At 36.5% G+C, this 25033-nt stretch overlaps 3 protein-coding genes, 1 non-coding gene and 1 pseudogene across 8 annotated transcripts; 1 reads left to right on the top strand and 4 right to left on the bottom strand.

The window, feature by feature from the left end:
* Nucleotides 1-2180: 2180 nt before the first annotated feature.
* Nucleotides 2181-2651, bottom strand: LOC147933130 (uncharacterized). Its single transcript, XM_087477309.1, has 2 exons — nt 2359-2651; nt 2181-2271 (listed from the first exon to the last, which is right to left on the bottom strand). Exons 1-2 carry the CDS (start codon nt 2649-2651, stop codon nt 2181-2183), a joined length of 384 nt encoding a protein of 127 aa, XP_087333435.1.
* A 6015-nt stretch (nt 2652-8666) lies between these two features.
* On the bottom strand, nt 8667-11944 carry LOC104733833 (putative syntaxin-131). 3 transcript variants are annotated; one of them, XM_087479352.1, is made up of 12 exons: nt 11747-11944; nt 11262-11437; nt 11079-11162; nt 10908-10983; nt 10018-10674; nt 9842-9872; nt 9688-9744; nt 9565-9590; nt 9409-9486; nt 9228-9308; nt 9078-9143; nt 8667-8998 (listed from the first exon to the last, which is right to left on the bottom strand). In XM_087479352.1, exons 10-12 carry the CDS (start codon nt 9303-9305, stop codon nt 8822-8824), a joined length of 321 nt encoding a protein of 106 aa, XP_087335478.1. In that variant the 5' UTR covers nt 9306-9308; nt 9409-9486; nt 9565-9590; nt 9688-9744; nt 9842-9872; nt 10018-10674; nt 10908-10983; nt 11079-11162; nt 11262-11437; nt 11747-11944; the 3' UTR covers nt 8667-8821. The 3 variants fall into 3 exon arrangements, with proteins under 3 accessions (XP_087335478.1, XP_087335477.1, XP_087335476.1); XM_087479351.1 differs by having other exon boundaries at nt 11262-11474; nt 11747-11925; XM_087479350.1 differs by having other exon boundaries at nt 11262-11901.
* Nucleotides 11945-15796: 3852 nt separating this feature from the next.
* Nucleotides 15797-18093, top strand: LOC104732602 (uncharacterized protein At1g65710-like). Of its 2 annotated transcripts, none has more exons than XM_087477587.1 (2): nt 15797-16994; nt 17136-18093. In XM_087477587.1, the coding sequence occupies exons 1-2, from the start codon at nt 15912-15914 to the stop codon at nt 17970-17972; spliced, it is 1920 nt and encodes a 639-aa protein (XP_087333713.1). In that variant the 5' UTR covers nt 15797-15911; the 3' UTR covers nt 17973-18093. The 2 variants fall into 2 exon arrangements, with proteins under 2 accessions (XP_087333713.1, XP_010450465.1); XM_010452163.3 differs by having other exon boundaries at nt 17133-18093.
* Nucleotides 18094-18848: 755 nt separating this feature from the next.
* Nucleotides 18849-18929, bottom strand: TRNAL-AAG (transfer RNA leucine (anticodon AAG)). The gene has a single exon. It is a non-coding gene; the product is annotated as a tRNA-Leu (tRNA).
* A 1575-nt stretch (nt 18930-20504) lies between these two features.
* LOC104732601 (putative glycosyltransferase At3g07620) lies at nt 20505-23016 on the bottom strand (annotated as a pseudogene). The gene is made up of 5 exons (XR_015575624.1): nt 22341-23016; nt 22109-22239; nt 21538-21883; nt 21107-21432; nt 20505-21006 (listed from the first exon to the last, which is right to left on the bottom strand). The product of XR_015575624.1 is annotated as a putative glycosyltransferase At3g07620 (transcript).
* Nucleotides 23017-25033: the final 2017 nt, after the last annotated feature.

The raw sequence follows: 25033 nt of genomic DNA, 5'->3' as shown, positions 1-25033 counted from the left end.
GTTACTCTCTTTGGGTCAGCAAAGGAATCTGGCAATTGATTAGCTAGCTGTTGTAAATGTATAATCGTTTGAACCTCTGCATCACATGCTAGAGTTCGAGGATCTTGCCAATTTAAGGATGTTTGATTCCATGTTAATTCTTTGCCCAGCTTGCTAGTCTCTCCACCTAACATAGGGAATTCAGACTCAACGAATTGACAGTCCGCGTATCTGGCCTTAAATAAATCTCCTGTGAGTGGCTCAAGATACCTTATAATAGTGGGAGACTCATATCCAACATATATTCCCATCCTCCTTTGAGGTCCCATCTTAGTTCTCTGTGGTGGAGCAATAGGTGTATAAACGGCATAACCAAATGTTTTGAGATGGGATAAGTCTGGCTCTTGACCCGTTAATAGTTGGGATGGTGAATATTTGTGTTCACTAGATGGCCTGATGCGTATGAGCTCTGCTGCATGTAAGACCGCGTGTCCCCAAGCCGACACAGGAAGCTAGCTTCGATCGCATTAACAATGGTCAAGCTATCAATTGTATTCGTTTAATGAAGGATTCAGCTAATCCGTTTTGTGTATGGACATGTGCCACAGGATGTTCCATACTCACCCCCATGGACATACAGTAATCATTAAACGCTTGGGATGTAAATTCACCAGCATTGTCTAGACGTATAGTCTTAAGTGGAAAGTCTGGAAAATGTGCTCTTAATCTTATGATTTGAGCTACCAGCTTAGCAAATGCTAAGTTTCTTGTGGATAACAAGCATACGTGAGACCATCTGGTTGATGCATCTATCATCACCATGAAATATCTAAATGTCCCACATGATGGGTGTATTGGTCCACATATGTCACCTTGTATCCTTTCCACAAAATTTAAAGTCTCTTTTGTGACTTTTACTGGTGAGGGTCTTATGATAAGTTTCCCTTGTGCACATGCTACACAAGTGAGATTTTTAGGGAAAACTTTTCTTTCTTTGAGGTTGTGCCCTTTCGAACTCTTAATCAATTTACGCATCATGTTCGAACCCGGATGGCCAAGCCGGTCATGCCATAGAGTGAATTGTTCATTGAACATTTTGTGCTTTGCTAAGTTAGCTTCTATCATGTTAATTTTAGCATGGTATAAACCAGAGGCTAGTGTAGGTATAGTCTCTAGGACCTTCTTTTGTCTTTTTACATTTTCTGTAATGTATAGGAATTCTTTAGTTCCTTCACCCTTGGTTTCAACATGATAACCATTTGATCTTATATCTTTAAAGCTCAATAAGCTTCTCTTAGAGCTGGGTGAGTATAAGGCATCACATAACTCAATGTGTGTGCCGTTAGGCAACAATATGTGAGCCTGGCCGTAGCCTTCTATCAAATTTGCTATACCCGCAATTGTACTAATATTAGCACTTTTCATTATAAGATTTATGAAATATCTTTTGTCTTTTAGTATGGTGTGGCTGGAACCACTGTCCACCACTAGTTCACTCATGTCCTCGGCCATTTCTATAAATAGGACAATAATTTTGTGTTTTTAACAAGACAATTATATAAAATAAATTCCATTGCATTTAAATCAAAATAATTATCCAATACATAGAATGAAGTCAAAGCATAAAAGCATAGAATTAAACCAAAATAAAAACTGAAATTTAGTCATCACTCTTGAGGCAATCGGAAGTCTCATAGTCTAGCAAGTCATCATTCTCATGATCGAAGTCTCCTTCATCATCGATGTGCACAAAATTGGCTTCTGGATTCTTCTTAAGAACTTCTTGATATGCATCAATGAGGTGTTTGGGAGTTCTGCAGTTCTTGGCCCAGTGGTTTGACATACCACATCGGTGGCAAGTCGATTTGGCCTTGGTGTGTGGTTTAAAGGACCCACAACCCCTACCACCCACGTCCGCGGCCTCCTTGACCAGCCTGGCCTCCTCGACAACCATGTCCTCTGCCACCACGGCCACGGCCGTAGTGTCTTTCTCTGTGGACGTAGTTGGTCTCATTAGGCTCTTTAGGCTCTTTAGACTCTACTGCAGCTTTCTTTCCCAAATCAACCTTATTTGCTTCTGGTAATGGGGCTGTACCAGGAGGTCTCATAGCACTGTTCATCATTAACAACAACTCATCGTTCTGCTCAGCTAGCAGTAAACACTCAATGAGTTCCCCATAGTCAGCAAGCTTTTGATGCCGCTACTGTTGCTGAAGGACTCTGTTATTAGGGCTGAAGGTAGACAATATCTTTTCTATCAGCTCCTGCTCAGTCACCTCTTTTCCACACAACCTAAGGAGTGAGACAATCCTAAAAAGCTCAGAGTTATACTCCTCCACGGATTTGTAATCCTGGATCCTTAGGCTCTTCCAATCGAACTCGGCCTTTGGAAGGAGCACCGTCTTTTGGTGCCCGTAACGGCGTTTAAGCTGTGTCCAAAGGGCGAGGGGATCTCTTATGAAGAGGTACTGGCTTTTGAGACACTCAGCAATGTGATGATGTATATGCTGGAGGCACTGATTCTTTTTCTTGTCAGTGCACTCAAATTCCTCATCGATGCACTCGTGCAAGCCGTGTGATGACAGATAGATCTCGGTGTCATTTGCCCATTGCAAGTAGTTCTTTCCAGAAGCTTGCAGGATAGGGTAGTCTAGGCTCTTGAGGTTTGCCATCTGCATAAAGATAGACAACCGATAGTTAGCATGCAATATTTGAGATCGAACCATGCAACATTTAATTCAGGTCATGCGGTATTTGAGACCGAACCATGCCTTAGGCCATGCGGTATTTAAGACCGAAACATGCCTTGCCTCTTATAGTTGTATGGTTTAAATTCATGCATGCAAGACAACAAAATCAAATAGATAATGCATGCAATGTTTTCCTTATTTCTAGATAGGATTTCCTTTTTCTTATAATTTCCTATTTAGTCTAGGATTTATATTTTGTTTTAAGAGTTTTAGGAACTTATCCTAATTAGTGATTTAATCCGAAATTTTATGTTTTAATTTATGGAATTTTAACAAAAGTTTTAATTCAATCGGATTTACTCTTAGAACATTAAAGTTAATTTTACTTATATTTTAGGATAATGATTAAGGTTTATGGAAGTTATCCTAATTGATCCTAGACAAGTTCATGTTCGAGTTTTATGTTTCTCATGGCCAAAATTTACAGGAAATCTATGTTCAAGTTTGTCTAAGAAATCCTAAGAATTAATTCATGCAGCCGAGTTTTACAAGAACAAGTCTTAATCGATTCTACATGATCCGATTTCTATATGATGCATGAATGACAAAGTTTTAATATCCTAGAACAGTTTGATTTTATATCTTATGAATCTAACAATTTTGGTTCTAGGTTCTTATGCATCACAACAAGCAACAATCAACCAAATTTTAATCTTGTAATATAATTGGTTTTAATTCTCAAGAAATCTAACAACCTAAACATCATCCGATTTTAAGTTTTAGGTTTTAGAGATCTTAAACTTTTGTTGGTTGTGTACTTGTTTGTTTTTGAGGTTCAATAGTTTTAAGGATCAGATTCGAGTATATGGTTTTAAAAGGGTTTCGATTTTGTTTACCTTAATACCACAAGGATTCTGACCGGATATGATCTGGGAGCTAAAGACCTCAGATATCTCACGAACCTCGAACAGCTTCCCGCGAACAGCTTCCCGGGAACAGCTTCCCGCGAACAGCTCCTCGCAAACTCACCCCCGAACCGCAAACCACGAACCTCGATCGGGTTTAGGATAGAACTTGATCACGAGCTAAGGATGCTCGTGAATCAACAAGAGATCTCCGAGACAGAGAAGATGAGTCTCGAAGAAGGAAGAAGATCAAAAGCGGTTTAGGGTTTTAGGGAAGAAGAGAATCGGTGGCTGCCTTTAGCGTTTTAGGATTAGAGGCTATCGTGCTGATAACGTGTTGTGAAACTAGAGAGTTTAGGGAGAAATCTCTCTTCTTATTAATGAATTAAGTCTCGAGGTTACATATATATATAGATTACAATAGACCGACATAAGACTTAGACTAATGGACCGATGGGCCTAAGAGGCCGAGACACAATACATGGACCTTAGACGGGCCGGTCGATGGAGTCCACTAAGTGTTTTACAACAAAAGGAAAGAAAAAAAAAACGTGTTAAAAAGTCGGTTTTAGCTTGATGCCCATGACCATCATTAAGTCAGGTTTATATCTTCGGCCCATTTTTACTGCAATACTCTAATTGACCCATATTCAAACATGGAATATGAAGTTGTTCAATGACTACATTGGTCCGGATGATGTTGTAGTGAATGATTTAAACAATGCCAATTCCAAATATAGCATTTGGAATTATTCAAGTTCTCGTTTGTGATTTATCACTTTAAATTTTGCTTAGATTAGTCATGGTGTCGCACTTACCTGAAAATAAAAAGAATTAAACACCACAACACTTTCTCTAACAACAACGCTCAAGAATTGACTCTCTTTCTGCTTCTCACCCAAAGCCAAGACAAACTCTTATTTTTTCTCTCCCACTTGATCTCACAAGGATCCAAAACTCTTTTTCTCTTGCTTTAGAGGAACGACTACAAACACCAATTTTCTCCCACAAAACAGCTAGGACGTCGATCTTTTTTATACGAGAATCTTTTGCTTTTCTTACAAGATCCGTTAAACCCTAAAAACTCGATCGAGGGTGCAAACCAAGGATTGTCCCAGATTCTTTTGTTTCCAACATTACCAATGAGTACCCGTAACACTTGTTGCAATAGTTGATCATAGGTCTGGCATAATATCCGAATCCGAAAAAACCGATCTGAATCCAAGCCTAAAAATCCGATCCGATCCAAACCAAAGATTTAGAAATATCCGAATGGATTCTAAATTTAAGAATCCAAAAATTCGAATCCCAACATGATCTGAACCGAAATCCGAATGGATATCCAAACATGCCCAAAATATAAATACATAGTAATAATATCTTAGTAATACTTACAAGTTGTAATAACTTAGGTGTCTAAAAGTTTAAATTTTAAATATTTTCATGTATTACAACTATTTTTGAGTATATTTAGGTAAAAAATAAGCGTAATTTTTAGATATTTTAGTTCGTTTCAAGTAGTTTGAATAGATTTGGACACAAAATTTTAGATTTTTGAGTACTTTGGATAACCGAATCCGAACCCGAAAAATCCGATCCGAATCCGAAATTTGAAAATATCCGAATGGATTTTAGAATTATAAATCCAAAAAATCCGATCCGATCCGAACCGAAAATCCGAACAGCCAGGACTAGTTGATCACATTAGTCATATGTCGTTTTCCTTTTTTTTTTTTAATGTTCATTTGTTTTAAATGTTTTTTTTATGAAAATATCTAGAAAAATGATACGAAATGAAATAAACTTGAATTGCTCCACTTAATTTATTTCTTTCATGGTGCCTTGTAACTTTCAATTTTTCTTCATTGTGCATTGTAAATTACCAATGTGTTGAGTATATATATCAAAAAAAATCAATGGTTACGTTTTAAAAAAAAAGTTGCATTATGTGTCTTTTACTAAAAATTGTATCTATTCAAATATTCACAGCTTTTGAAATATATATATATTTGTTCTCTTTGTATAAAATTTCTGAACTTTTTCTTTTGATACAAATGTTTTTGTTTTATAATGATGAATCAAAAGCATTTGAAATTCAATATTTATCGCCAAACTCCATTCCGTAAATTATTCATTGACATATATCATTTTCAAATTTAAAGAACTATCACTAATTCTTGATATTTTGACGAATCATTGTAACTTTTGTTTATATATATATATATATATATATATAAGTCGTTGTAATCTTTATTTTAAAAATTTTGTTATATTTGATATCTATACTATAGCATATCTCTCAGTTTAATTTTTCATATTTTTTATAAAGTTTTATTTACGAAAAATATATGAAATAAATTAATGCCACCATTTAATTAAGGGTGAGTTACTAGAATATTACATAAAAGCTTCCTTATTACAAAAGTAACACATAATTGTTGGTAATTACTAGAATAAACTTTGTACCCATATTACCCTTGAAACTAGTGTTGAGAAAAAAACGCAATTATGGGTAATGCCATTAGTAAAAAAAAAAACATTGGAAACTGGGACTAAGTCTACCGATCCTTTGATGGTAGATTTATACAGATGGACTAATTAAAGGTGTACGTCAGATATTTTTGGTACACTTAGTTGTAGTCTTGGTACACTTATCGGTCAACGTAGATGGTACACTTAGTTGTAGTGTTGGTACACTTATCGGTGGACGTATATGTGTATCAAAAACTAAGTGTACCAAAAATATCTGACGTACACCTTCAACAGTCAATATGACCCAAAAGATATTTATGGTAGACTAATGGCCTGTTGCGACAGATTTATGCGACAGATTTATGCGACAGACCTCATCCTTTAAAGATATTTTTGGTATACTTTGTTTGTTTTTCTCAATAGTTTTCGTAGTGTATTGGTAGACTTCTAGTCTGTGGTAGATTTAGTAGGCATTTTTGACAGCTGTAAAGTCTTACCAGAATAATACGAATTTGTTTGAGCTGGCAAAGACAGTCTAGTGTTGTGATAGACTTATTGGGGATAGATCTAAACACGTTTGCTGTTCTTCCGATTAATGGTGTTCATGTAATAAAGTTTGTAGCAGATTCATCAATCGTGTTCTGTTTATCGGCCGGAGCAAACGTCTTTTTCCTACTCAGTTTCGGAAATCTTTCCTCTGGGTTCATCCATGGAAGAGCAAGATATCGTTTCGGAAATCTATATAACTCACTTTTTATAGGTTTTTAATTTAGAAATCAGATGTTGAGACGAAAATCTATAATAGTTGAGTAAAAACCCCACAAGTGAAACCAAAAAAATAGACATAAGTCGTGAAAAAATAAAGTGAGGCAGGGGAAATTAGGGTTTTCAGTCGTATGTTAGAGGTAGAAGACGAGGATATTCTGGTAATTTCGGGTTCATTAAACCTAAAATCGAACGTGTACGTACATATAAACGTGTACGTACATATGAACTTATACATACATAATGTTCTTGAGATTAGTGTACGTACATAACATTCTTTTGCTTAGTGTAGGTCCATAAATCCGTTTTAATAAATAATATTATTGTAATTTTGTAGTCATCTTCAACATATCTTCTTCTACAACCCTAGCTAATATTGTCGTTGTTGTTCACCGGAAATGGAACAAGTAATTAAGAGATGTTACTAGAAAAAGTAAGAGATGTTACTAGAACAACCTATGTAATTCGTAATTATTTATTTATTTATTATATTTCCGAGAGGTAATGAATAATAACCACACAAAATTACATTTTAACTATAGAGGGTAATATATAGATAACATAAATAGTATTTGTCGAATTGTATATAATACTAAGTTCAACTAGGTACAACTAAATATATATTTAGATTTGCATTTATATTTAAAATATGAAAATGATAATTAAGGTTTATAAGAATTTCTTTACATATTGAACTATTAAAGAACCATGTTTAATCAACAATACAAGAATTTATCACTTTCTAATACATACTATCGTTTTCACATAAAACACTCTTTATAGTATAAGGAAGACTTAGTAAGTGATCACCTCAAATGAAGCAAAAGAGGTGAAACCCAAGTTTTTATGAACATTGTGTTATGAAAACCTTCTATATGCTAATTAATAGTGATAAATCTTGTGGCCAACTGCTAATTAATAATTTATATTATAGTCCAACTGGAAATACGAAAAATGCAAAAGTTCAACTATGAATATGAGAGTACAACTGGACAACTGTGTATAATTATGTGTATACCAAATATTTTTTTACTAATATCTTGTTGTTTTTGGCTACCTCCTCCTCCAGACAGACCTATCTACCAGCACGAAAAAGAAGGATGGTATGGTTGGCTTACGGAGAATGACACAGAACCAAGCCCTTCACCGATGGATCTTAGGAATCAAGCACATAGGTTACTGTGGGATGCCCTTGATTTTGTTGTTTCTGTAGAAGCTGATGTGTTCTTCCCCGGTTTCAACAACGATGGTAGTGGGTGGCCAGATTTTCAAGTTTGGTGATGGGTCAGAGGCTCTATGAAAGGCCCTCTTCCTGAACATATAGACTAGACAGGTAAGAAAGGCTATTGTTAATGACTACATTTAGCTTTTTTCCATCGTTAGGTTAATTGCACACTTGTTATGCGGATAAACTTCTTACTCTTTTGGGTTCATTATTCCGTAAATTGTAGCTGATCATGCATCTTATAGTTCACTAACTTTTGTGGAATCTATATTTACAAATTCATTATACGTCAAAACCTTCTCAAAGATATCAGTATTGCCTCTGGACGCCCTATGCATCGAAGGACGGACAACTTATGCTGCAAAGGATGCCCGTTATGCTTCATCCTTCTCTGAGGTCTTCCTTTGAAGCAAATGTGAAGCTGGAGGTATCTTTTGCTCTTCTTTTTTTCATCATTGTAAATCTGATTAAGGTTCATACTCAGATTCTTTTATCCCTTTTTCTTCCATAGTTTTTCTGGATTTATTTTGACACACTACAGATATAAAAAAGATAAAGGTATATTTCAACAAAGTTTTAATACACATTTGCTGTCTCCTGATTCACATTCATATTCATTAGGCTGAGATGTTCACTGAAAATAGTTAATTCATTAATCTGGTCAAAAGAATACATCATTTTCATAGTGATAGTGGAAGGTCAATAGTATGAGATGTGATGAATACACATATGCATATATACTGTTGTATACAAAAGCTCCTGAAGCAGGGAGAGAGAAGAGAACCTTAGGCACCACCATTTTTCTGTGTCCATGGTTTGAGAACAGAGATAACAGTAATGATAATGATGATAAGAAGAATAAGGATGGCAATGCACATCCATTTCCTTGAACTCTTCTGGTTTTTTACTGCCTTTGCTAGGTTGTTGTTCTGGGATTGAACATGATCCACAACGCTCGAGACCTGATATAGAAACAGAGTAAGAAGGATTTTGAAGAAATCCAAACTCAGGGTATTTAACAGGTACTGAAGAGAATGATACCATGTTCTCTATGTTGTCTAACATCTCTCCATGTGCATCCACCAGCACGGCCATATCGAGAAACACCTAACCGTAAACATAAAAGAGAAAAGAATCAGCGAAGAATTAAAATAAATTTTGAGAGTTTTAGGTAACTCGGGGAGGTTTTACCTGTTGCAGGTTAAGGAGTTTCTTCTCTAAATCTCTAACAGCGTCATGGCGTTCCTGAATCTCGGCCAGTGTATCCATTATCTGCACAGAGCCAGCAAATAACCTGACTTGAGTAGAGCCCGTTATAGTTGTCTTGTTGAACAGGAGGTAATCAGATGAGTGCAGGAACTTAATTACAAACCTGTCCTCGTCCTTGCTCCCTGATCGCTTTCTGGAATATCTGCTCACTGTCTCCAGTTTCGATCAATCTATCAACTATCTACACACCCGGAAATTGACTATCATGAACTGATTCAATAGATTCCAATCAATAAAATTAGAGTTTTTAAGTCCTTGCCTCTTCATCAGCTCGTTGGCCAGTCACTAATCATTGTCAAGCATCAGAACAACGAAAAACAATTAGCTCTGTGAAGATCATTAATGGAACTATTGAATCTTCAGAGAGATTTTCAATTCAAACCTGTGAACACACGCCTCTCTTCAGAGAGATTTTCAATTCAATGATGATCTCCTTGACCTGATTCACAATATAATTAAACCATTAAATTGTAACTGAAACCAAAAATAAAAGCAAATTCATCGATCAAATCAGTAGAACCATTTTATGTTGTTACCTTAAGCAAGCACGTTGGCGACGATTGTGTTCTGAATCAACGAGAGAGAGAGAGTCAAATAAATCAATCAAAGCCCACATGTTCCATAGAATCAAAAAGAAACAAACCTATATGTCCTAACTCAGTCAAAACCATATAGATTTATAAGAAGAACACACATAAAAAAAGATACATACTTCTCTCTGTTTTGGATTAAGTGGTCATCTTAATACAGGTGTGAGCAGTTTTGGATTAAGTGGTCATCTCCTCTTCCGGTTTAGCTTCCATCTCTGAGATAACAGCCACATCAACAACTAGTCTCTCGACAGGGACCTTACTCACATCCCATCGCATGCCAATATCTGAAATCAGGCGACTGGCACAGTACATGCCATAGCCAGCGACAGCCAGACCACCAAAACCTGCTACAAACCTGAGTGGTGAAGAAAGAAGAACACTGCCAGCTGCAACAATAGAAGCGGCTTGACCGCTCCTCCCCACGTCGGTGTTCACCACTAGCAACCCAGTTTTGCAATAGATGGCAAAGTCTTCATAGTTGTTCTTGAAAACATTGTACACACCAAAACCATTTCGCAAGAGAAAATTAGCACGGTAGATGGCTTCTTCTGGAGGATCTGATGGTGCTATTGTGCAGATGCCACCTCGAGGCTTGGCAAGAAAAATAGCAGGGGAGAACCGTACTCAATAGAGATCACCTCCGGCAAGGAAACAATCAAGGCAAGAAGAGATTACACCGCCAATATTGGGTCGCTCTCCGCAATTAGGACAAGGTTTGTCTCCGCGATTCTTAGCCTTTTACAATGTACAAAGTTGGCTAGTCATACATTATAAACCTGAGTTACAGTTCACTAAAAAAATTTAGTTACCAAGCTAGGAAAGATACAGCAACATAGAGCCAATGATTTCAGAAATCGAAGAAAGCACATACTCGAAAATCAAAATATGCACAACAAGCAACGAAGACACAATCCCAACTTAAAATTGCATTTTTTAAACAGTATTGCCTTTCAAGCATTCTCGAAAGAGATAATCCGAAACAGAAATGGTGCCAATTACTAAAGCATACCTTTTTGGCCACAGATTCAGCCTCAGTCCAGACTCCATCAACTTGCTTATACAGCTGCTCAGTCGTTTGTTTCGTTCTGCATTTTACCATTTTCATTCCAATAAGAGATCTATTTGTATGCTAAAAGTAAAGGTTAACTATATCATGTACAATTTTACATATGTGAATTACCTAACTTTCAGGTCCTCTTTAACACCTTTCAACTCCTCTGCTCTTTCCTTCAACTCCTTCACTGTTTTTTGAAATTCAGGATTGCTACAAAACACCAAATTGTAACCAAAACCAAAAAAAGGATTTAACTTTAAAGTTCACATCCCTCCACACATACATAAACACAAACATTTGCATTTTTACCTTTCAGCTTCCCCTCTAATTTTCTTGGAGAAGTCACTGAAAACACTAAACCCTAGGAGATTCCCGCCTTACTCCTCTGGGAGATTTGCTTTCAATCAAATTGAACACGGAGAGAATCGTAATGGGTTTGCCTCAAATTCACGTCTTGAGCAGAGAGATAGAGAGATTCAAAGAGTCTTTCCTCACAGATCAAGATTCAAAAAAATCAAAGAGCTGATGAAGAAGAAGAAGAAGAAAGAAGAGAAATGAAAAATAGAAACAATTGAGAGAATAACAAATAGAAGCTTTTTTTTTTTGTTCTCAGTGATTTTGCAGGTGGATCTAAACCAAAAGAAAAAAACAAGAGCAACTTAAGAGGAAAACGATCAACCATGATCAACCATAAGAAAACGGCAACAATCAACCATAAGAAAATGAAACTCACGCCAAATAAAAACTAGATCTACAGATTTATTTTTGAGAGAGAAAGTGAACAGTGAGCTTACAGAATAATTGTCTGATAAATTTCTTTCTTTTGCCATGAATCAAATTAGAAGGAATCAATCTCATATTTTTTTGCCAACCCAAATTTAAGAGAATCAAAAAAAAATTAGGAATGGATCCTTCAAGGTTTTTGTGTTCTTTTCTCTTCAAAATCAAAGACAATTTTAAAAGAGAATGGCATAAAATGTAATAAAACACACAACTCAGGTATAGAAGTAATTTGCAAACTTTTATATGTTATTCTAGTAAGTCGAAAATCTCAACGTATTAGTCTAGTAATAAACCTACTTTTATGTAATATTCTAGGTAATTTCCCTTTAATTAAACCATTGCAATTTTTGTTTATTTTATGACCATTGTAACATCTAATTTATTTGAAAAACCGCTGCAAGCATTAGTATATCTGATATCTGAAACAACCGCACACATTTTTTAAATAACCCCATAATTATTAATTGATTCTACCGATTGATATCATGCAAAAAAAACACAAACTAACCACCAAAAATCCAAATTCAATTACTATATAGAATAACAAAAATTTAACCTGATAATCCCACAAATTATCAAATCTGCAAACTAACACCAATCTCAAAATAAACAGAGAAAATAAACTAACAACTACAAAACAAGATCGGGAAAAAAGCTTAAAAATACCTCATCTATTTTTTATTTGGAAGTTTAATACTTCGTCTTTTTTGGTTGGAAGAAAAATACCTCATTTAATTAAAACGTGTGATTTAATACTCAAACTAATAAATTTTGTTGGTTTCATACTTACGATTTTTTGACCAAAATAAAATTCCGTTTTTACCCTTACTATATCAATTAATAATTAATTTTAAATGACATGGTATTAATTTATAATTTTATTTGAATTAAAATTAATAAAAAGAAATATTAAATAAACTTAATTTTAATTCAAATAAACCTATAAATTAAGAAAAATTCTTGGGTTTACAAAAGAGTGATTAGAGTTTAGATTTTACAATTAAACGAAATTATATGTCGGTTTGGGTTTACAAAATAGTGGTTAGGGTTTAGATTTTATAATTAAACAAAATTATATGTCGGTTTGGGTATACAAAGAGTGGTTAGGGTTTAGATTTTACAATCAAACAAATTTATATGTCGGTTTGGGTTTATAAAAGAGTGGTTAGGGTTTAGATTTTACAATTAAACAAAATTGTATTTCAATTTGGGTTTATAAAAAAATGATTAGGATTTAAATTACATAATTAAACAAAATTATATGTCGGTTTGGATTTATAAAAAAGTAATTTAGATTTACATATTCTAATTAAAAACTATAATATAATGTTTAGAATTAATAACTTTAAAATTGAATGATATACATATTTTATTTCTTTTATTAATAATTTGTTTCCTTAATTAAGTGGGGGTGAATCCAAGAATTGTCCATAAATTAATACCAAGTCATTTAAAATTAATTATTAATTAATATAGTAAGGGTAAAAATGGAATTTTATTTTTGTCAAAAAATCGTAAGTATGAAACTAACAAAATTTATTAGTTTGAGTATTAAATCACATGTTTTAATTAAATGAAGTATTTTTCTTCCAACCAAAAAAGACTAGGTATTAAACTTCCAAATAAAAAATAGATGAGGTATTTTTAAGCTTTTTTATCATAGATCATCTTCTCTTGAATATTCCTTACCATTATCCCACATGCACAAATTTTCTTTGAATGCAACACAAAAAGATATGTGTAAGTATTATCACGATTATTTATTGAGGTGATTCTCTCGTCTACGAGTTATACACACAAGAAATTAAGATCACAAACAATAATTAAACAAACAACCAAACCAGGGTAATAAGGAAACATCATTCAGTGATTGTCGGTGTCAACCAACACACAAACATACAAGAGATCTAACCCAAACACAAGCCAAAACAAAAGAAGTCAATCCACACATCACAAAACATTGAAACACACAATCTTACCAAGCTCTCACCACAAAACAAAAATGATCCGAAAAAGTTAACACAACACAAGTAGCAGCAACCCCTCTAGGCCTCTCTCATGTCGCAACACCTTCGATCTCTCTCTCTCCTTCTACTTGAGACGCCAAAGCCAAGCAAAACTCTTCTCCTGTCTCTCCCACTTGATCTCACAAAACACAAAACTATTTTTCTCTTTTTTCCTCTAGAAAAGCCACGACCACAGCCCTAAAATATCAAAGGCTTTTGAAAAAAAATTTCTATTAAATGTCGAAAATAAGAAAAATAGTACCAAAGTCCAGCCTGGTTTTTGAGTTTTTACTAAGGCAAAACCCTAATTACAAAGGGCAAAGCCCAGAAAAAATACAATCAATAGAATTTAGGTTGAACCTAGTAGTAGGTGGAATAGTAAGTAGACGATGGAATAGTGAATCATCACATTTATGAAGAGGAGAACCAGAGGTCAGACATTGAAGCAGCCATGGAAGGATTCAAACCTCTGAAGCTGGTAATTCTGTTGCGAATGATGGAATCGATGAGATAAAATAGGGAATCCGCAGATCGGAAGGTATGGTGATGGAACCGATGATTTCGTTCTTCCCAAATCAAGTATAAAGAGCATTGCCAGGCGATTAGAGTGAGGCGTTTCTTTGCTTTTGTTCCTTGGGGTGCTTGCATGTGATCTAAAGTGTCATCCCAGGAGTTGGTTGGTTGGATCCGACATCTCAATGTAATGGGGGACCAAATCAACCAAGCGAAGTTGCAGTTAAAGAAAAGGTGATCTCGACTTTCCGGGCAAGAGTTACAGAGCAGACATGATGGATCCGTTTGGAGACCCCAATGAAGAATGTGATGTCAAGTAGGGCAACGAGTTAATACCAAAAGCCAAGTAGGGAAGTTGTGTTTGTACATTCCACGAGATATTCAAACTACTTTACGCCATGGGACCATAGGAAAAGGAGCTCTAAGCAGATGGTACACTCGACCCGTAGAATAGCAATGGTAAGTTTGACCTTCAAGTTCCCGTTCATAGTAATCTTCATGATCCGTAAGATTCAAAGTAGTGAGAAAGGTGAGTAAAGAAACTTGGTTATCGGTTATAGCATGTGGAAGTAACCATTGACCTTGTCGATTTAGTTGATGCAGGGTAGCATTCTGCAGAATGCCCAACCTTGCATTGAGTCTCTAGCAGAGGAAATGAAGTCCAAGATTTTGCAAAAATGAGACCAATTATCTGACAAAATTAAACCTGCCAGTAGAACCATTCCTAACTCGCAATTGCATCCAATTAAACATTTCTCCTCATATCTTCAGCAACTTATTAGCTAGCCAAGTGTAATTCTGTCTCTATTTCATTGTGTAGAAGTTATTTAACGATCCTCTTAAGAAGTGAAGTTTAAACCAAATCACCCAAACCAAACCTGACTGGAAAAGTATAAACCAGATGAGTATTCCAGTAAGTCGAATTCCCAGTCCTCCTTGATCCTTCGGTTTAGTAACAGCTTCACAAATTATTGTAGCCTTCTTATCGGAGTATTCTCTTTGAATCATTCGTTACTATACAAATCATAATAAGATAAATTAAAATTATTAATGAATGCCATTTATCAACCTTTCCAGATTCTTTTCATAGTCAAGACAAAAAAATAAAAAACACATAACATGCATTTAGCCGTTAGAAATTTTAAACTTGCATAAAACTGAAGTTTATTTAAAAATTCTAAGAAAATGTGATTTCACTTTTGAAAAAAAACGAACAAAACAAAAGTTCCAAGGACTAATTAGTAAAATATAGTATATATTCATCCACTCATCTGTCTGTCTACCTTCCACGTATAACGGCTCTCTTTTGCCAACTGTTGAACATTTTAAAATGTCACTTCTCTTTTAACAAATAAACTTAAGATTTTCAATTCACCCCAAAACTCCGTAAAAGTTATCAATCTAATCCAAAATTTCGTGCGTCAGTCTCTCAAATGGGACCTATACGAAAATAAAGAAAGTAAGTAGCCATATTCAAGATATTAATAAACTAAAGGGACCTGTGTCTGTCTTTAATAAGCTTTTGAAAATAAAGTTTAATCCCTCTTCAGAATTTGAACTTTTGAATTTTTTTGCTTCACTCACTCTCTCTCATTACTTCAAAAAAGCTCTCTTCATCTTCTTCCCCAATTCGTCTTGCTTCAAATATCTTCAGCAAATGGGTTGCTGTCTCAGCAAAACTCCTCCTCCATCATCTTCTTCTCCTCCTCCTCCGGTTAACGGATCTTGTTCCGTGAAATCACCACATCCGAACAAATCCGAACCTCTGAAACTCGAAGCACAAGAGAAGAATCTCAAAGTAGAAGAGCCGAAACCAAAGAATGAAGAAAAAGAAGAAGTAGAGATACAGGAAAATAACAAACCGAGGAAAGAAGTGTTTGTTATTAAACATCGGAGAAGCCATGAGAAATCATCGAAGACTACGACGACGACAGATCCGGAGGATTCTTCTGTTTCCGATGTGAAATCGACCGGTTCGAATCAGAATAATCCGGTTGACGTGGATGCGATTTTGATTCAGTGCGGGAGATTGAGCCGAAGCAACTCAGCTGCTGCGAAGACAAGGAGATACTCTGGATCTAAGAGAAGTTTCGATTTCGACCAGAGTGAACGGAGCCGCGACGGTGGTGACGCGGATGCTGAAGACGGCGGTGAAGAAGAAGAAGCTGAGAGGCGGATTCATCGGCAGCGTCACCGTGGTGGTGAATCGCCACGGGAACGGAGGAGACGAACTCCGAGTAGAGAGAGGGATGATTCCAAGAGTTATAGATCGGGGAGTAGAGAGAGAGGAAGTGGTAACGGCGGCGGTGGTGGTAGTAGAAGGGTGAGTAGATCTCCGGGAAGAAGAGCGGAGATAAACCCTAATCCTAATTCGAGTGGCAATTCTGTGAATTCGAGTAACAGCAATAGACCTGGGAAATTTGTATCTGTTCCTGCTACGGATAAGGCTTTAAGCAGCAACAATGGAGGAGAAGGATCTGTAAAACGGGTTGCTGTGAAGAGAAATGTTGGAAAAGCTGCGTCTCCGAGGTCACAGTCACCGGCGAGAGCGGCGAGTCAGCCTTCCCCGTCGAAGCTTAGCCGGAAAACTGAGCATTCTCCTTACAGGAGGAACCCATTGGGAGAGATTGATACAAACTCTGTGGCGTTTCCACTCTCTCAGGGTAACACCAATTGCAACAAAAGGATGATGAACAAAGACAGTGAATTGAATAAAGAATCTGGATGTTTCGTGGCTCAGGTATTTGAATCTGATCTTAAGTATTTGGTATTGTTGGAATGCATTGGAATTAAGAGATTTTGAATGTTTGTGTGTTTTGTTAAGTTGAGTGCAAATCTATTGTTGAGAGTGAATGTTTATGATGTTTGTGTGTTTCAGAAGATGAATACGAAAACAGCTACACAAGCGCCTATTCGGAGAAGCGCAAGCCCGAGTCGAGTGATCAGAGAGCAGAATGAGACTGTGGAAGAGTGTAAGATTGTGTTGTCATCTGGAACTGAATTGGTCAAACCTCAAATTATGAGCAGAAGCAGATCATTGAGGAAATCTCGTGATTTCGATTTCAGTCCTGATGCGTTGCTGCTCTCCTCGAACAACATTGACAACAACAATATCAATAGTAACAATGCAACGGCAGGATCGACATTACCATCTTACACAGCTTTGCTTTTAGAAGATATTCAGAATTTTCACCAGAAGAGTGTTAATGTCAATACCCTTAGTTCATCTATGTCCAAGGCTTGTTCTATTGTCGAAGCAGTTGCAGATCTTAACTCCACTACGAATCAACACCAAAGAACTGAGCTCAGTTTCACATCCGGAGAAGCGAAGAAAGCGGATCTAATGGAGCCAAGTTTCGAGAAGTATGTGACTCTTAAGAGAGGTGGTTCGTCGTTGGAGGACATGGAAGAGCAAGAATCTTCAGGAAGCAACAGTTTCACGGGAAGCAGCTGCGTTGTGCAGCGTCAGGGATACTCATCGTCTTCTTCACGGGAACCGAATTCAGCTGAGTCTACGGATCGAATGAGTATGAGATCATCAAACAAACAAGAACGTGATCGGAGCCCACTTGGTGTGAGTTTTGAGAAGCAAGAGTTTGATCCGTTGAAGAAGAATGGTGTTGGAGTTGGACGCAAAAGAGTAGCTGTTGCTGATTCGTCGTCTTCAGGAAGACCTTTGCCTCAGGCAACAACTCGTGCTGCTGCAGTTTCAATGTAATAAATTATGAATTCGTTGTTTCTTCCCTTATTGGTTGCAAGAGTTTTAGCAACCGGTGTTTGGTTTCTTTTGTAATCATTTGATTATTTCAAATCCAAATATTCCTTCTTCACCGTTCAAATTTGGGAGTTTTCAATTATTTAATAGATCTTATTCATCATATCACAAATGCGTCAAACATACACCACACACATACACAAAAGCAGACTTTATAATTCAATCACATTTTAAAAAAGATGTAAAAACATGTACGGTCTCATTACCTCAAACATGTACTCCAGATTTTTCTTCCTTTTGCAATTCTCTGCTCTGATGATGCCTGAGAGCGGTTGGTTTTTTCTAGCATCTGACGTAGATTCCTCATTTTGCCCTGTCTGAAGGATTATATTCAGCGCATACCAGACCAATGCTAATGCAAGTCAATGTATCTCCCCTATCATGTATTTCTAAGTTGGAGTCCTCTGGTTTCAGTGGTTTTTTTTTGCCTTGTGCAATGTGCATCTTCTTTGCCTTCACGAAAAACAATATTACCGCGATAAACATATCAAAGTACTGATTTGTATTATTATATATGTAGATTCATATATGATCCTCCCCGTCAGTGATACCTTGCAGTCAGTGAGTATACTTACGTATGTTACAAGATCCTCCCCGTTCTCCCCCATTTCCGTATTCCACATACTCTTACCACTCAAGATCTCAAGAATCAACCAACACACCGAAACCGTAAACATCTGTCTTAAACCGTTAAACGAGATCTGCCCTTCGTTAAGTAACTCTGGAGCAGAGAATTGCAAAAGGAAGAAAAATCTAGTAAACATTTTTTTTTTGTTTGGGGTAAAAAGGTGAAGTTGAATAAAATTTAAAAAAGGAAAATGTTGACAGTGGGATTTGAACCCACGCCCTTTCGGACCAGAACCTTAATCTGGCGCCTTAGACCAACTCGGCCATATCAACTTTTGTGCATCAAGTAAACAGTTCGAGATGTATATCACATAGTAATACTATTACGTAAATCTGCCGTTCATCAAGTAAACATCTTCGTTACGTAGATCTACCCTTCATCAAGTTAACACATAATCAATCGACATGTAACCATAGAATCGATTTAGCATCAAGTAAACATGTTCGAGAATTTCCATTTTCGATTATGCATGCAATAGATTTAGTATCATTCTTAGTAATTCCTAAGATAAAAATCTAGCATGAAATTCTAGCAAAGCAATATTTTTCTCTACGCTAGCTCAAAAGCATCACGCAAGTTCCCACGCAATCTACCAAAACTCACAGAGATTGACAACCGTAGTTAGCCATTCGACCGTCAGTTGCTTCTTGATCGTTGTCGTTGGCTTCTTGGTCGATAGCACTGGCTTTCGGTCACTGGCAGTTTCTATCGATCACAGACGGGTTTTATCAATCGCAGACGGGGTTTAATGCAGGCCCGGCTCTAAGGGTGTGCAAGCGGTGCACTAGCACAGGGTCCCCAAAATTTTTTCCTTATTTTTTAGTGTTTTATGATGTATTTTTAAAAAATCTAGAAGAAAAATACAGAGAACAAAGGGCCCTTTTTTGGTTGGAGCACAGGGACCAAAAAGATATTGAGCCGGGCCTGGTTTAATGTAAAGTCGAGTTTTAGCGATTGCGGGAAAATTGTTAACGATGACTTTTCTCGTTGGTTTCTTCCTCCAAGTTAACCTTCAAAATGTGAAGAAGGAATTCTATTTACGAAGAGAGTCGAAGTGCATGAGGCAACACGTGTCTTTGGCCGAGAGACAAGTCTCGGATAGGTATCACGCTTAAAACTCGGTTGCTACCAGTTGCTACAAAAATATGTTATTCCTTTGGATCTTGAAAAAAGACTCCACTTATATATAAGATAACTCTTGAAATCTTGGGAAATCTCAATTTTACCAAATTTATGTAAGTTTATTATTAAAGATTTGTTCATTTATGCTAAAAAAAACCTTATTTTGGTCAAAAAAAAAAGAAAAAATATTTATTATGTATTTTGATCATACCGTTTGACTATATCTACTGACTATTTTAGTGAATTTTTCTTTTTATATCTTTGAAATTTATCAGAAATATGTATCAAATTTTCTAAAACTATTTAAATATTTCAGAATCTAGCTGAAGTAATAAACGATGAAAAATTAAGGTTTTTTTTGTTTGTCAATTCTGATTTGACAATTGACTTTTATAAAAACCTTGCGGAAGCCTTGCCCACCCTTCTGGACACGGTCAAAGATAATTTATCGCTCCCCATATCTGAAGCTATATAAAACATTTATTTGAGTTACTGGTAAGGAAGAACAAGTGTGTTTCTTGACAAATTTTGTTGATAAGAGTCAAAAACTTTGAGTAATATCCCTGCAGAGCACTAAGGGTTTTTTACTTTCTTCTTCTCTTTAAGTCGTTTTTTGAAGGTTTAAATGACTCTTAAATCTGAGACTGCATGTAAGCAGAAAATTCTAACCTTGGGTATCTTCAAGAACTCGGCGACCTTAAGACCTTAACATCTCTCGTACATGATTGGCAGCTAAACGCATCTTTGTATATGCAACACATTTAACACTAAAGAACAACAAAGTCCATTAACAACTGAGTTCAATATATAAAGGGAGTACTGGTGATAACTACTCAATGCATTCACGTAAATGTTGTTTTCGGCTACATAAGCTATGGATGTTTTCACCTGGCTTTAATTCTATGAACTCGGCTGTACCAAATCGAATGCAAAATCATATGGAAAAGATCCAACTTCACCGGTTTCTTGTGCCACAGGAAATGTTGCTGCACCGCTTTTACCCTTGCTTGCATGCCAATATATCTCTCTTCCCGTATAGACAGCAGAATGTTTCTCAGATTTGGGATATCTTTCTCTTCAACAAACACTGCAAATTCCTCCCAGTTCAAAACCTCGAAAAAAGGAGGCACGTAGTTGTCAGCAATGATGACCGGAACACATTCATTCATGATAGCCTCGACAACCCTAGGGGTGTGGACTTCATAACCTCGCGCACATATGCAGTACCTGTTGAAATGAGAATTTGAACTTCTCAAGAACCAAAACCGTACGAAAACGTATCATTGTAATAGTAAGCTTTGGTTTCCTCTGTTTCACATTATCTTACCGGCTGCTTTTCATGTATTCTCGGTATTGTTTCTTGCTTTCAGGGTCACGAGGCATTGGACCAAAAATCTTCATGTCAGGTTCTTTATTCTCCCAAAGCTTCACTAGTATCGGACGGAGATATCCGTGCATGCTTCCAGCAAAGAATGCAAGAATCTTCCTTTCGGAAGGAGTTTTTCCCCCTAGGTACTCGAGAGGAGACTCGGCTGAGCGTATATATGTGACCGGTAAAGCTGTATCACTCCCGATTCTGAAGCCTTGGGCAACATTTGAGTTACAAAGTGCTCGAACACTGTTCCTCATGGTTTTTTTTGTCAGTTTGTTCCCCTGCCAGTTTCAACCTTCAGAGCTTTACTCAGCAGATCTTGCATCAAAGAGACTCTCATTGATGTAAAAGACAAAAAGAAAGACAGAAAGAAAATAAAATAGTACCCAATCATGGCAAGCAACAAGAAAATGATCGGCTCCACCAGTTCGGTTCCAGAACTTGTACTTCCCTGCTATCAGATCGACATATTCTTTCAAATGGTCTGCAAGGCTCCTTGGTGTCTGAAAATCCTGTCCCAGAGAAGACCTAAGAGCTTTTATGCTGATGGGTATGTAGAACAAATGAGCCTTCCTTGGGTCTCTTACTATAAACTTTTTGTTGCTTTCCATGAGTTTCATGAACCAACCTTCTGAGGCATATATCCCTCGAGGGATTGGCTTATGAAATATTGGTTTCTCTCCTTCCTTATACACATACACTTTGAGTTTCCTCTCCATCAAGTCGTAACTCCTAAATAAAACAACACAAAGAGTCTTGACATATCACCACTCCTAATCCAAACACTCCAAAATCTCAAATTTAGCTTTCCAATCAACAGTCAGTCTCTACATTTTACTCTTTCATAATAAGTACAAGAAACAGATGAATACTACTAGTGGCGGAAACAATCATTACCAACAAATAGTCCTAAGATTTGCCGAGAAAAACTGAGATTGAATTCATTGTAAGGCTGACCTTTGAAACTTGGAGATATTTCGATAAAGCGAGGCACTAAGTCCAAGAGTGTCATGCAAAACAGAGGCTTTCTCAATCTCTGATCTCACAGAGAGCATTTCAGAGTCTCGAGCTGATGACCACCGAGGCTTCTACACACAAGAAAAAAAAAAGAAAAATGGAATGTAAATAATTTACCTCTCTACTGTTTCTTGAATCACGAAACTGAGAACTCAACAACAAAAATTCTTACAGGAGATTTAAAAGAAGAAAGACTTTGGATGAGCAACGAGTTCATCTGAGATATCGAAACCGCAGCCCCCTCTTCTCTTGTGCCTCCTCATAGACAAAACATCACCTTTCCTACTATCTTTACCCATAACCATAACCGAAGTTGGATCTGATTCTGTGCTCTCAACCACCATTTTAGTCTTCCTCAATGATATATTTGGTCTACCAATAACAGATACATTAAACTCTACCTTCTCCTTACTAATTACAACATTATTTTCTCTACCAAGATCCTTCTTTACAAATTCCTCACCATATCCATTTCCATCATCAGAGAGATTTATATAATTCATAACAGAAACTTGAGTGACATTAGAATTAGTTAAGTCAATCACTGAAACCTTAACTGGAGGAGGAGACCAGTAAAAAGAAGAAATACCAAAACACTGAACAAGCAGAACAACGAAACCAACTGTGACAATGGTTCCCAACAGCAATCTCCGGATGTCAAAATGATGAAATCTCTCCAATCCGGTAATGATTCTAATTCTCATCACCCCAACTTAGGATTAATAATCACATCAAATGAATTGAGTAAGAATTGAGCAAGGACAAGGATACCTCCACTTTGTTCTTGTCTTCTTCAAGATTGAGCTTAAGTAACTAACCCGAAACAAAACGAGACCATTATAAGGAACCAATCTTGAATCGAAAGTGAAATGAACCAGGTGTTGTGTGGCTCTTTAGTGAATGAACCCAAACTAAAGTGAAACAGGTGTCGTGTCTTCTTACTAAAATAATTTTAATTATTATATTAGAGTGTGTATTGGTGAGACATCACTTCTATGCCAATTTAATTAGGGAAGTGTATTGAGCTTGATATTTGGTGGGATTTTAATATTTAGAATTTTGAGAGATTTGAGTGTAAATTTTAGATGATTTGATTATTGAATATGGAATTTTAAGGATTTGGTGAAATTAGAATTTGGAATTTGGGGAGATTTGGTTATTGAATTTTAGGATATATATTTTTTTTTTAAAAAAGTCATGTGAAGCCGTGACTTGTATAATGTATAAAAAAGTCATGTGAATAAGCTTCTCTTGTTTCAGTCACCATCACCTTCTACAAGCTCCTCCAACTGATCCTTCCATAAGACAGTGATAAAAGAGCTCATCTGCAAATGCAATTCCTCATGGGGCTTACCCCTCTACCATAGCCACTGCAAATGCTACCGTGAAATCCCCAACTCATGTAGTATATATGGACCACTTGTGCAGCCAGTATTATAGACTATTGGATTGGTTTTGCTCATTTTATATATATCAAAAATGATCCAAGCATATGATCAACCTATATTTGTATTATAGACTGTTGGATTGGTTTTGCAGAGATGGAGGTATTTTATATAAAAAGTTGCAATATTGGCATCGAATTCTTTTAATAAAAAAAAATCTTCCAAAGTTTCACCTTTGTGTGATTTGTAAGTTATATTTCTGAACTAAAAGATGTTAGAAAAGTCTCCTAGAATATTCAGTAGGATTTTTTTAAAAATTGTGATATTTTGAATAACCGTAAATTTAAAGTGAGATTTATAAATCATTGATTGAATAACAAGTCATTTTAAATGATTTTTATAAATTTTACATTCAATAACATGAGATTTCAGATGATTTTAAAAATAACCAATTAAATAACAGGAGATTTTAAGAATCCTCCAAAATCTTCTAAAATATCAAACTGAATATCTAATAGTACAAAGATGGTCAATAATGTAACAATAGTCATTTTTTTTTTTTTTAATTTTATTTATTTTAGCTCAACATCAACTATTCATTAACCAAAATAATATATCCACGTCAAAGGTACTTAACATTCTCCTCTAAAGAATTGGACCAAATGCAATAAGTCGATCTAGTATCACCCTGAATCACTAGCGGATCCAACGCTACCTAACCGAGAAATATTGCATTTTTCAACGAGATAGATAACACACCACGATTCGGTGTGAAATCATCTCTTAAACCACCTAAATAAACCCTATGACACAAGAACAACTACTAACACAGAGAAAATCAAATCCTATACTGAAAGACAATTCAAAACCAAGCTATTAGAACCTCATGATCGGTGAGTAGAACTTGTCCCACTAGCATCAACATCCAGAGGCGCAACATCAGAAAAGCTTGGTATCTCCGGCTTTCATTGTTCCGGTCCTAAGTCAAAAACGGACAATACATCCGACTGAACCGACCAAGAGACGCTAAGCAAAACCAGCAAGAGCAAAGGCTTCTCCGAACTAATCTCGCAAAACCAGAATGCTAATCAACTAAAGATGAGAAATTGGAGCACAAATTAGCATAGCTTCACCTCACGATGCATTTCCGGATTGGCCACGTCGCATCTGCCATGTTGCCTCGCTTCTTAGTCGGACTGAAACCATAAAATTGAGGAAGCTCTCAAGAACACCGACTTTAAGGATGTCCTCAAATCTCGGCCACCGACACTCACAGAATCCTCCCCAATAATCGGTAGACTCTAAAACCCAACTCGACCGTTAACCTCCGGAGAACTGGGATCTCTAGCAGAGAGGTTAGGTGTAGCGGAAGGGTGCGACCCAAGCCAGATCCGAACCCTGAAGCTACATAGAAAGCCGCCCGAATCAGCTTCGAACCACCACCATCAATCGCCGGAGAGGAAAACGAGCCAAGATCTCA

This window comes from Camelina sativa, chromosome 12 (assembly GCF_030686135.1).
Source record: "Camelina sativa cultivar CO46 ecotype springtype chromosome 12, ASM3068613v1".
NCBI lineage: Eukaryota > Viridiplantae > Streptophyta > Magnoliopsida > Brassicales > Brassicaceae > Camelina > Camelina sativa.
This window is presented reverse-complemented; position numbering and strand designations above follow the sequence as displayed.